The following is a 12605-nucleotide window of genomic DNA, read 5'->3' on the forward strand; positions in this document are numbered from 1 at the left end:
TGGCTTAAATCTTATTCGATACAAGCCCATGACCTGCAGAAACATGCACAAGTACGAAAGACTTCATTGGTTGTGATACCATATGCGGGCGTGGGGACCTTGTTCCATACTGAGAGGTCACTTTTCGGACTTCATCTCAATAAGAGCTGTATATATATACAGAGCGAAGCAGTTGCTGTACATCATATGAGCCTACCGGGGGAGGGCCTAGGTATGCACGGCAAATATCAAAGCTGGTTCACCATGGACTAAACAGACTTCCTGTCTCCTCTTTCCTAGATGTGATTGTTTGATTGTTTAAGGAACTAATCAACTTGAATCGGTCAAGATTAATCAGGTATAGTAAGAGAAAAATTTGATTTGTTTGAAAGAAAAATCGAGGATTCAGACCTGAATACCCGGTCATGAAATCAATTTGCTTCGCAACGCTCAGCAATAATTTATAATTTACACTATTTCAATATATCGCTTCAACTCCCTATAACCGAGTTAGTCTTGCATTCATAGGCAGCACAATATCTCCGACTTACCAATCAGTGACAGCCTCTCTCCAAAGACCCAATTCGTGTTGTCTTGTGGCTGTGAAGAAATCTACAAACTCTGAACTCAGAATCTCCCGTGCAATACTTCCCGGAGCTGAGAAACGGTCCAAAGCCTTGTCCAAAGTATTGGGAAGAAGCTCTGGACGGTCCCCTGGCGTGCGTGCAGACATCGGTGGGACCGTGATCTCAAGCTTTTTCTGTACACCCCTCCAGCCAGCTGCAAGGATGACACTCAGTGCATAATGGGGATGGAGATCAGCTCCAGGAATGCGGACTTCGAAACGCGTGGCACCTGGCTTGCATACTGGTGGCGTGATAAGACGGATTGAGGCAATCCGGTCCTCGAGTCCCCAGCTAATGTGCACTGGCGCCCAGTAGTTCTCAACGAGGCGCTTGTATGAGTTCACAGTCGGTGCAAACAATGGCATGATATCTGGCAGAGCTTCCAGAAGCCCGGCAAGGAAATGACGTCCTGTTTCGGAGAGGTGTGCGATGTCCGACCATTGAGGGTTTGCCTCGGGTGTCTCTCTTGCAAACAGGTTCTTCCCATCCTTGTCAGCAAGTGAGATGTGGATGTGTCCAGAGCTACCTGGCATGCCCTGCATGGGCTTAGCCATGAAGCATGGTGTAACGCCGTGGTCAACTCCTAGGGATTTGGTTAAAAGCCTGTCGACTTGTTAGCTGTGGAAACAACAGATGATTTGCGGCATTTGCGGCACTCACTTGAATAATGCCACTTTGTCTGCCATTTCGCTAATCTCGGAAACCTTCAAGGCCTATGTGAAGTATCAGAGGAGTTCATGGAATGACCAGGATGGATGACATACTGCTTCATACACACCGGGCCCGCCCTCAGTGTGCCATCCTTCAATGCCGCAGTTGATCTGCGCACTAGTATTGAAAATGTCATAGAAGTACTTCTTGTTCGCAACTGGTCGTGTTGAGCTATAGCAGAACATGCCAGCTGTAATTGGTCGCAGGGCACTAGGTGCATTTTTCTCTAGGAAAGAAGCGAGATTGGGATGCTGGGAACCTGCACTGCCGTATCCGTCCTCGGAAGGAGTCTGGAAATTCATAAATTCAAGTTCGACTGTCTGGTATCAGCCTTTCAGATTCCTTCGCCAGATTTTCCTGCAACTTACCTCCAGCAAAAGCATGAAGCCCCTCTCCCGCAAGCTTATCGCACAGGCTCCTCAGCATACTCCTCCCATCTGCAGAAACCGGGCGTGTATCATCAAGAAATCGCACTAGAAAGAAAGGAATGTTTTCTTCCCACGGGAGACGGCGGAACGAGTTCAGATCTGGAATAGCCAGGAAATCTGCGTACCCTGATTCCGGGGTGCGACCCGTGCATCGGTTGTCCATAGCATATCGTGCATATCCCAACCGAAAAGAGCTGAGCTGAAGCCGAATCCCTTTTCCGCAATCCCAAGGAACTTCTCCTTGGCCATAACCTTGCCACGAAGCACACCATCGCTGTCGATACCGGCGACTTTGACTTTGATGTCGTCGGCGAGAAGGTTTGGGAGTGATTCAACCGTGATCATGGTGGGTGTGGTCATTCTGAAAAAAATTCAACAATCGCAGTAGGAATAACTAACTGAGTCCAAAAGTTGGGGTTTGAATTGAAAGAGACATTTCGCCGGCCCCTGTGACTTTATACAATTGAGTGAATAGTGGGTTGCTGAAGTTGCGGGTCCAATATGTGGTCAACATTAATGCCGCGCTGCATTTCTCAGGTCGAAAATAATCCCGCGCGGTGCAGGCGATAAACGATAGCGTGTAATCTCTTTACACGCAAAACAATGGATGTCATCGGTGAAGCTATGGCCGGATGTTCTCACGGAGATGCTCCGCGGTCCGCGCTGTGGGGTTCAGTACACAGCGCGCGCTTATCCTCGTGTTGAAATGATACAAAACTTGAGAGACGGGCTTGAGATTAAATCGTCGTATTAACCTGACGGGTTCATTGTTCATTCTGAATCTAAATCTAAAAGCGGAAGTACACATCTCCAGTATGACACCCTCTGTTCGCATTCATGTCGCCATTCTCGTGTGCGACACGCCTATCCAGCCTGTTCTCCAAAAATATGGCGACTACTTCGCAATATTCCAAGACATTTTGAGACAAGCCTTCAAAGACTTGGAAATATCCGAGAAGCTCAAAGATATTACGGTGGAATTTAGCGAACATCAGATGGTGCACAATAACCGATTTCCTGATCTAGAGAACGTCGACGCCGTTGTTCTGACTGGAAGCAGTACGTTACCATCCATTTCAATATCCGAATGGGGCAACTAATATTACTTGATAGAACACGATGCCTGGGCTGACGATCAGTGGATCCGTGACCTCACAAGCAATGTTCGCGAGACTGTCTTAACACACAAGAAGCCCGTGGTTGGGATTTGCTTCGGGCATCAGATTCTTGCTCGGGCGCTGGGAGCTCGAGTTGGTAGAAACGAAGCTGGATGGGAGATTTCTGTCGAGAAGCTCACCCTGACTGAGGCCGGGAAGAAACTGTTTGGAAAGGATACATTGGTAAGTGAAGAAACACCCGAACAAGTTCGATTGAGGGAGATTCTGATTAAATACAGAGCATTCAACAAATGCACCGGGATATTGTTTTTGATACTCCTGTCGGTTGCACAAATTTGGCTACAAGTCCAAAATGTGAAGTTCAGGGTCTTTACTTGCCCAAGCGAGTGCTGTCGGTACAAGGACACCCGGAATACAACGCAGGTATCATGTCATGCCTGCTCGAAGCCAGGCACGATAATGGGATATTTGATGATGAACTGTATAGCAATGGGTTATCCCGAATGGGTGATTCAGATGACGGGTGGTTGATAGCAAAGGTAATTGCAAGATTCATATTAGATGTGAAGACCAAGTAGATCGAGCAGATACAAAATAAAGTGCTATTGTTATAAGATTGAGATACAAACAATAAAAAGTGCTAAAAAAGAAAAGATACGCTGTCAGAACTGCAACCGCGGCACCAGCTCCGCGCTATAAAGTCCCCCCTCTCCCACCTTTGGGCTTCCACTCTTTTTCCCAGACCAGATACACAACCTACGCTATGTCAAACCAAATTCGTACCATATGTCCCTCAACCCACGAGGTCATTTTTGACCAGCCTGGCACTTCACTCAATGAAGCTACCAAAGTTGCTGCTGCCTCAAAGCAAGCCTTTGAGTCCTACAGAACAACCTCTCTGGAGGATCGAAAAAGCATTGTGAAACGAGCACTGGACATTATTGAACAGCGCCGCGATGATCTGGCCGGCGAACTGACTGCGCAAATGGGGCGACCTATCCGTTATTGTGCATCGGAGATCAACACCATGCGTCTGCGCGCCGAGTACTTGATGGATATTGCCGAAGAGAGCCTATCCGATCTCCCTGGTCGGCCTGAAGCGGGCTTCCGGCGAACGGTCAAGCGTGTTCCCGTGGGACCGGTGCTTATTGCGGGAGCTTGGAACGTGAGTGAGCACTGTTATTGAAGTATCCAGACACTTGCTCATCAATATGATAGTACCCTTACCTGACTACTGTCAATGCTCTTGTTCCGGCACTTCTTGCTGGTAACAGCGTTATCCTGCGCCCTTCACCGCAGACCCCGCTATTTGGAAATAGACTGCTCGAGGTCTTTACTGAGGCAGGACTTCCGCCTCAGGTCCTTCAGGTCATTCATATTGGAAACCTAGATGTTTTGGATCAGGTGGCACAGATTCCTGAAATCCAGTCTGTCTCATTTACCGGATCAACTGCAGGTGGGATCAGACTCAGGGAGGCAACCGCCCAGCACATCAAGCCCGTCAACCTCGAGCTCGGTGGAAATGACCCCGCTTATGTTCGGCCGGATGCCGACGTGAAGCACGTTGCAGAGCAACTTGTGGACGGGGCTGTTTTCAATTCCGGACAGAGTTGCTGTTCCATAGAGCGGGTATACGTGCATGAGCAGATTTACGAGGACTTTGTTTGCGCTGTGCAGGAGGAGCTGAAATCGTAAGTTTGATTACATTCAAAAGGGGATGTATCTCTGACATTCAAATCAGGTATAAACTTGGTGATCCGCAGGATCAAAGCACAACAACGGGCCCTGTCATCTCAACACAGGCCATGGAGAAGATCGCTGCTCACGTCAAGGATGCAATTGCTAAAGGAGCTGTCAACTCTACCCCTCAGAACTTAAGCTTTGAGGTGGCGAGCAACCCTCAGATCCAAAAAGGCAACTTTGTCTCTCCGGTTGTTTTGACCAATGTCAACCATACCATGGCTACGATGAAGGAGGAGACTTTCGGTCCTGTGATGCCGATCATGAAGGTTTCCAGTGATGATGAAGCTATTACATTGATGAATGACAGTGAATATGGTCTGACGGCGAGCGTTTGGACGAAGGATATCACTCGCGGAGAGGAGTTGATCGATCGCATTGAGGCCGGTACAGTGTTCATTAATCGCTGTGACTATCCAAGCCCGGTAGGATATTTTGCCAATTTCTAAATCGACCTGTTATTGGTTCGTTGATGCTAATATTGGATATTAGGACCTTGCCTGGACCGGCTGGAAGACATCTGGCCTGGGATGCACTCTTGGCCCACGGGGATACGACGGATTCGTGAAGTTGAAGAGCTACCACATCAAGGACGGCTCAGCATAAGTAGACAGTTCTGGAGATTATCAAATAGTGTTATAGTCTGGAATAATTCAAGAAATCTCAATATCATTAGTTCAATTCAACTGTCCAACTATCCAAACATGTCTCCTACAACTTTAACTCGGAGCCACGAAGACAAGAACCAACCATAGCCAGCTCATGAAATAATTTAGAATTGAGAGTAACACAGATAAGCCCTGTGAACATCCATGCATATCTGCATTACTCTCCAATATTGTTTGAAGCTCATCCGAATTGCCCCCACTATAGCGCGGTCCGGGACCGCGCTACCTTAGCCCCGAGACCCCACCAAAGATAGTCAATGATATGACCGGAAAATGCTTCATGCACCTGAATGGTTGAAGATCCACCTAAAAGCTACCCCTCATGCCCCGCGTGTTGAGCTCACCGCGCCGTCGGGTGGGGTAGTAGGAGCGCGATAGAGCTCTGAACTCATAACACATTTTTGTGATTCGAGATGATTTGAAAAAGGGAAAGGGGGGAATATAGCGCGCTGACTCCGTTTAGCTGGGTCTAACTTATCATGTGGGCTGGATATCGGTAGGAGCTGCTCCGGTATGGTAATTATAATGTAGACTCTGGAAATTGGAGATTGGAGATTGGAGATTAGAAATGGTATAAATTCAGACCATTATCGAGGGACTACCCTCTGCAGTCTTTTTCATTCATTCTTGTCAACTACTGAAACTGTTTCAGCAAACTGTTCCATTATCCCTAGCCCCTTCTATCATATCACACACACGATATCAAAATGGTCGGGCGTCTTGAAGGCAAGAATGCCATCGTCACCGGTGCAGCTGGGTATGTACCTCTATCCAACTATGACGAACCAAACAATAAAAGACACAACTAACAAAAAGCAGAGGTATCGGCCTCGAAACCACAATCCTCATGCTCCGCGAAGGCGCCTCCGTTCTAATGGCCGACATTAGTGACGCGGGCCTGAACAAAGCCCTGTCCAAAGTGAACAGTGTCGTGCCCGCCTCAACCCGCACCGGAAAAGTCGAAACTAAAGTCGTCGACGTGTCAAACGAGTCCCAAGTCGAAGCAGCAGTCGCTCATCTTGATGCCTGGGGTGGACTAGATATCATCTTCAATAATGCTGGAATCATGCACCCCAAGGATGGAGATTCGGAAGAGTGTCCTGAGGATATCTGGGATCGCACAATGAATATCAATGTGAAGGGTGTGTGGTACGGCTCGAAGCATGCTGTGCGCGCATTCCGGAGGCATGGCAAGAAGCGCGCTAGCGTGATTAATACTGCTAGTATGGTTGCGCTGGTTGGGGCTGCGACGCCGCAGTTGGCGTATACCGCTAGCAAGGGTGCTGTATTGGCAATGACCCGGGAGCTGGCTATTGTTCATGCCCGCGAGGGGTTCCGATTCAACTCGCTTTGTCCTGCACCTCTCAAGTATGTTGATATTTTGCCCTTTCTCCGTTTAAACCCTTTGATGGAACTGACATTCAGATAGCACGCCACTCTTGCAGGATTGGCTTGGTGACGACAAGGAAAAGCGCTTCCGTCGTGAGGTGCATTTCCCTACCGGTCGGTTTGGCGAGGCAGTTGAACAGGCCCATGCGGTGATCTTCCTTGCTAGTGACGAGAGCAGTTTCGTGAATGCTACTGACTTCGTCGTCGATGGTGGCTTGACAAAGGCATATGTTACACCTGAGGGTCCGGCGACGGAAGCACCGAAGAACTTGGCTGCATGAATGGATGGCGACTTTTCTAGTTTGTACATAATATGAGTAACAGAATGACGATCAATATCACGCAAATGAGATCCATATTTGGTTTTGCTGCATTGCTCGACAAATATTCCATGGCCCGGCCTCAGATGCAGGTGATTGCCACATTGCTTCGAGGAGTAGAAGTGTTCGGTGCATATTTCCAAGACCAAATGTCTCAGTCATGGCATTCAATCGTTCTCGTAGGCAGTCCTGTTGGTCGGGGTTGAGAAGGCATGAACCCACCACAGCAATCGGCCAACAGAGGCCAGAGTTGATGCGCGCGCTGGGCGACAGATCAGCCAGGTATGACATGGCTTCTGTCACTACATTTTCCACCATGCCTTTATACATTCCATCCCTGGTGTATTGGAAACCACCTAGGGAGGTGTATAAATAGACGAGCATGGCTTCTTGGAAAATTAACCCAGCCAGACGGACCTCCGTCCCGACATTGGGATAAGGCGACCAGCGTAAAATCTGGGCTTGGATGGATGCAAACATGGCAAGATCATCAGCTGTTGGAACAACCGCCTGCGTGTCGTCCATGATCCACTGTCGGCCGAGATCGAATATACACGGGATCAGCAGCAATAGTTCCAGCCAGCAACCGCACAAGTTGCCCACGTACTGGGTCCGAAGCAATTGGCGCGACTGTTGTTCAAGATCCAAGTTTAAGAAGAGCTGCCCGCTGAAGCGAGCATCGATTGAGATCATGCTAACGGTCGCAGTATAGGTGTAGTATTCTATGACGAAATCTTTCAAGTCTCGTGGAACTGCCGAGTCGCTCTGGGCAAGCAATTTGACCAACAGCGAGTTCGCGGCGGATAAGTGGTCGAATATTGTCCCGTTCATATCACCCTTTGCTGTCTGGTTTCGTTAGATTGTTGAACACATTACTTTTGAATCATGGATTTCCTACCTCGGTGAAACACATTAGAAGTGCCCCCACTAGGAGCATGAGAGGGTTCGATTCTTTCCCGTCGATAAAGTCCGTTACTCCACGGCGGAAATGCTGGAGAGCTTTTGTGTAGTGACTGTGGGCAATTGTATCTGATTCGTCCCGTGATCGAAACGCGCGGTGAGCGGCGCTTTGAGTGATTACCAGCTGCAACAGCAAGTCACTAGAAAATGCCAGGGGTACAATCTGTACCAGAAAGGGGTTGACAGGCGTGGAGCCATTGGCCATGCAGTCAGCTGTTGTGGCCAGGTAATGACTGAGAAGCTGATAAGACTCGGCATCATAGCCAGGCAGCAAGGATAGGCTGCGCGGCAGCACGTTCCCCATTGAGACAGAGGCGACAAGAGCATCACTGGTAGTGGTAGCCTCGGTAGCTGTTGACAATCGACGTTGATTATGGGTCTGTTCATGTAGCATCGTGTCTTCAAACTGGTCTCCAATCACCGAGTGCCCTACACTCGATGAAACAGATGGCGCTCGTTGTGATAAGGGACTTCTAGGCATCGACATTTCATCGAGCTGCTCAATGTCATCAAAAATGTTCGGTCGGCACTCATCTGTCACAGATGCTTGAGATTCGTCCTCATGGCTGGGATCTCTCTTGCCAGGTACATCTGGGGGCCACTGGCAGCCCAGGTCATTGCGCCGACAGCCAGCACAGATTGGACGTGTCTCGTCGCATTTCTTCTTGCGACGCCTGCAGGTCAAACAACCAGTTCTTACTCGAACAATTCGCTGCACACGTCGATCTGGCGGCATCTTTGATTCAAGGAGATCAGAAGAAGGCACCTGGGCAGGATATTAGGGGATCTCAGCAATCGTATATCTTGGCAGAGATAAGAAAGTGTGGGGTAACCTGGAACTCCCGAGCCGGCCAACGTACTTTTATACATTTAGAGACGCCTGTACAAAACACTGTCTTGGTCCTCTTTATGTCTTTTTAATAATTTAGCCCCTTTGATTGTATGTCTCAAGGTACTTTCGGCGGCAAATAATCCACCACAGTATTGAATATATCTAGAAAGCCCTGGACCTCAGCTTCTGCATGCCACACATCGTTATATGCAGCACTCAAGCACAGAATTCCACCGAATATCTCTAGAAAAACACCGAGCCCGAGTTCTTCCCCAGTAACCCAAGGGTCATCCAACTGGAAATGGCCATGCGTTGAAGAAAGCATGTTGTCAACTTATGTCACGTGCTGCAACAATAGCAAGAAATTACGAGTAACTAATCAGTCCACGATCAGACCCGCCACATGAGCGTAAGATGGTCCTCATACTTGGATTTGGACATACCCGTCTTTGAATTTGTAGTTTGACAGCCAGACAGCAAATTTGACGCTCGACGGATACTTCACTGCATACTTCCCTGGGTCAGCATATCAGATTAACACTATTCAGGGTGTTATTGATTACCATCATTCTGACGTGTTGGTAATCACAGTGCAACACCCCCTTGGATCAGTACTGATGGACTCGAGAACGTTTGTTTGAATATTGGTTATTGCACCGAGTCAAATGAAGTTCTGTGTAGTTCAGGGTTTCTGGGTACTGCTGCTCTGTTAGTTCCATTGGTGCATTTAGTTCTCAGGAACACCAAAACAAGAAACAATTGGGCATCAGCCATGCACTATAAACCGGCGGTCTAGAGTAATATGAAAAAATTACAACGTAATTCGCACCACCGAAAAAGATCGGACATCCGAAGAAGATACTCACATATCAACAATTTCGCCAGCAAGTAATCCCCGAGAGGCTGCATGATCCCGGGGATACCCACTTATGTAACGGACATAAACCAAACACGAATGTCAGCCAATAAATGGTATCCCGGAACCGGGAGAACCCATGTACCGGTCACCCAATGTGGCATATGGTATTGACGATCAGCCACCACACGTGACCCATGTGCCGAAGACCCGACAATGGACACCTGAGGCTGCAAACGGAGCCACGAATACCGCGTTTCAGGCTTCTCTCCGCATAGACACTGCCCTAATGACAACTCAAGACGGGTCAGGCCGCCGGTATTCATAAAATTTTGTGATAAACAGAGGGGCAAATGGGGTCTGGCCAAGGTCACCCTCGTGTCAAGCTTTAAGTACCAGCCAATCACTATGCTCAATATTGCAAATTGGAGAGCTGTGGGTTTTCTTCTGGCGGTGTTAAGATCCTTTTTGCTTTATCGCCGTTCGCAACGGTTGGAATATGCCGTCTGTCTGCCTGTTGTTTTTTTTTTGTGTCTATTGATTTGATATAAAAACGTTCCCCGCTGTTGTCGTCTGGTTCGTTTTTTCTAGGGAATCAGTGCCGCGTGCCCATTTAGTTGGCTTTGCATATAAAAATTTTCATTCCTTTCCCCATTTATTGTCGATTGGTTCTCCGTAGGAGCATCGATAATGTCGGACCATAAAGAATCTGGCTCAACCAAATCACAGTCGGCATCCATATCCAGTACCGATTCCGAGTTTCAGGCATCAAGAACGCAGTCACGATCTCAGAGCTTAGCTGGTTCGCTGAGGACGAGGTTGCGGTCTTTATCAAATCCAGGAATGGCCCAGGTGGATCGAGTCTATTCAGGACGACATCTCAATGACCAGTCAGTATACCACAGCGACGATGGGTCCAACAATGGTGAACCGTTCGTCGAAAACAAGCAGAAGCCCGATACTATCCAGGAAGTGCGGAACGGGATTGTGAATGAGCGCGATCTGGATCTAGAAAAAGCCGATGCTACACAGCCCGAACTTGAGAAATCGAGGACGGCAAAGTCGAACCGGTCTCGTCATGATTCAAAATTGGTAGGTTGTTCCATGTTCCTAAATCTGCACTCAGTATTAAGTCAGTCGTACAGGTAGAATGGGACGGTCCTGAAGACCCCGAAAACCCGAAAAACTGGAGCAGCAAGAAGAAATGGGCTGCCACCATCACCGTATCACTATTCACATTCATCTCGCCGGTCTCTTCGTCAATGGTTGCACCGGCACTGCCATCACTGGCAGCGGACCTCAAGGTCACGGATGAGATAGTCTTACAACTTATGCTCTCAATCTTCGTTCTGGCCTACGCTGTTGGCCCACTATTCCTCGGGCCATTGTCAGAGATCTACGGCCGAACCATCGTTCTGCAACTCGCCAACCTCTTCTTCCTAGTTTTCAACATCGGGTGTGCGGTATCAAAAACGAAAGTCCAAATGATCGTTTGCCGATTCTTCGCTGGACTAGGAGGTAGTGCCCCGCTAGCAGTAAGCCAAGCCGCAAAACTTCCCCCAAGAAAAGCTTATATCTAACTACATCTAGATCGGCGGTGGGGTCCTTTCAGATTGCTTCCGGGCTGAAGAGCGCGGAAAGGGAATCGCAATCTATAGTCTTGCACCACTCCTAGGCCCAGCCCTCGGCCCCATCGCAGGAGGCTTCATCGCCGAAAACACAACCTGGCGCTGGGTATTCTATTCAACCTCAATAATTGACGGCCTAATCCAAGTAATGGGCCTCTTCTTCCTACGCGAGAGCTACGGCCCGAAAATCCTCCTCGACCGCGCCGTCCGCCTGCGCAAAGAAACAGGCGACGAATCCTACCAAACAGAAGCAGAGCGCCAAAATAAGACCCTGCTCGAAGTCCTGCGTAGCTCGCTCATCCGTCCCTTCCGCCTCCTCTTCACCCAGCCAATTGTCCAAGTCCTCGCCCTATTCATGGCCTACATCTACGGAATCATGTACCTCGTCCTCTCAACATTCCCCACTCTGTGGACAAGCCCAAATTACTACAACGAATCGACCGGCATCGGCGGCCTGAACTACATCTCTCTCGGACTAGGCTTCTGGCTCGGCTCGCAAATTTGCGCCCCATTAAACGACCGCATCTACCGCCGTCTCAAGGCCCGCAATGCCGACGTCGGAAAACCGGAGTTCCGCGTTCCACTCCTCTTCGTCGGCGCCTTCTTTATCCCCGCTGGCTTGTTTATCTACGGCTGGACCGCTCAGTACCACTGCCATTGGATCGCGCCGAACATCGGTGCTGTGCTGTTTGGTACTGGCAGTATTATTGCCTTCCAGTGTATCCAGACTTATATGGTTGATACATATACACGGTTTGCGGCTAGTGCGCTTGCTGCTGGTTCGTTTCTGCGCTCGCTAGCTGGGTTTGGGTTTCCGCTTTTCGCACCGTATTTGTATAGTGCTTTGAACTATGGGTGGGGGAATAGTTTGTTGGCGTTCGTGGCTATTGTCATTGGGGTGCCAGCGCCGGTGTTTTTGTGGAAGTTTGGGGAGACGCTAAGAAAAAAGAGTACTTTTGCCGCTGGCTAGGTCATTGACGAATTAACTTTTAATACTAGTATGGTTAGACTTTTTTTTTTGGGAATGGCTCAATTAATATTTAATTCCTTTACGATGAAACTAAGAAGTTATGGCGAGTACGGCAGGTTTTGGCATGTGTCCGAGATTGTCGTCAAGAATGCCTCGGCTCTCCGGATTCAGGATTCGGGCCCTACAATACTTTGGATCCCTTAAGTTGTTTTATTCAGGACACGGGATTATGCCGAAGCACATGCGAATTTTTCTCAGTTTGAGACACGGGCATTTCTCTCCTAAACTTCCTCCAATCGACGTTCGATCTGTAGGGCCTTTCAAGGTCCTTGTTGCTTATGGGCTACAACACTCACAGATACGATACGTCGTATATCGTA

General features: G+C 48.7%; 5 protein-coding genes across 5 annotated transcripts; 3 read left to right on the forward strand and 2 right to left on the reverse strand.

Annotated features, from left to right (window-relative positions):
- Nucleotides 1-447: 447 nt before the first annotated feature.
- On the reverse strand, nucleotides 448-2104 carry N7471_005156 (glutamine synthetase family protein; the record flags this gene model as incomplete). The annotated part of the gene is made up of 6 exons (XM_057277875.1): nucleotides 448-478; nucleotides 531-1208; nucleotides 1266-1318; nucleotides 1370-1632; nucleotides 1685-1789; nucleotides 1870-2104. 6 exons carry the CDS (start codon nucleotides 2102-2104, stop codon nucleotides 448-450), a joined length of 1365 nt encoding a protein of 454 aa, XP_057137485.1.
- Nucleotides 2105-2513: 409 nt separating this feature from the next.
- N7471_005157 (Aldehyde dehydrogenase C-terminal) lies at nucleotides 2514-5249 on the forward strand. Its single transcript, XM_057277876.1, has 7 exons — nucleotides 2514-2803; nucleotides 2858-3084; nucleotides 3141-3401; nucleotides 3605-4027; nucleotides 4081-4553; nucleotides 4604-5027; nucleotides 5095-5249. The coding sequence occupies exons 1-7, from the start codon at nucleotides 2560-2562 to the stop codon at nucleotides 5206-5208; spliced, it is 2166 nt and encodes a 721-aa protein (XP_057137486.1). The 5' UTR covers nucleotides 2514-2559; the 3' UTR covers nucleotides 5209-5249.
- Nucleotides 5250-5977: 728 nt separating this feature from the next.
- Nucleotides 5978-6940, forward strand: N7471_005158 (oxidoreductase, short-chain dehydrogenase/reductase family; the record flags this gene model as incomplete). Its single annotated transcript, XM_057277877.1, has 3 exons — nucleotides 5978-6027; nucleotides 6090-6638; nucleotides 6700-6940. The coding sequence occupies 3 exons, from the start codon at nucleotides 5978-5980 to the stop codon at nucleotides 6938-6940; spliced, it is 840 nt and encodes a 279-aa protein (XP_057137487.1).
- Nucleotides 6941-6997: 57 nt separating this feature from the next.
- On the reverse strand, nucleotides 6998-8675 carry N7471_005159 (Zn(II)2Cys6 transcription factor; the record flags this gene model as incomplete). The annotated part of the gene is made up of 2 exons (XM_057277878.1): nucleotides 6998-7825; nucleotides 7878-8675. The coding sequence occupies 2 exons, from the start codon at nucleotides 8673-8675 to the stop codon at nucleotides 6998-7000; spliced, it is 1626 nt and encodes a 541-aa protein (XP_057137488.1).
- Nucleotides 8676-10317: 1642 nt separating this feature from the next.
- Nucleotides 10318-12225, forward strand: N7471_005160 (MFS transporter; the record flags this gene model as incomplete). The annotated part of the gene is made up of 3 exons (XM_057277879.1): nucleotides 10318-10719; nucleotides 10773-11162; nucleotides 11218-12225. The coding sequence occupies 3 exons, from the start codon at nucleotides 10318-10320 to the stop codon at nucleotides 12223-12225; spliced, it is 1800 nt and encodes a 599-aa protein (XP_057137489.1).
- Nucleotides 12226-12605: the final 380 nt, after the last annotated feature.

Source organism: Penicillium samsonianum (genome assembly GCF_028829775.1).
Source record: "Penicillium samsonianum strain IBT 33392 chromosome Unknown utg000003l_segment0_segment0, whole genome shotgun sequence".
Taxonomy (NCBI): Eukaryota; Fungi; Ascomycota; class Eurotiomycetes; order Eurotiales; family Aspergillaceae; genus Penicillium; species Penicillium samsonianum.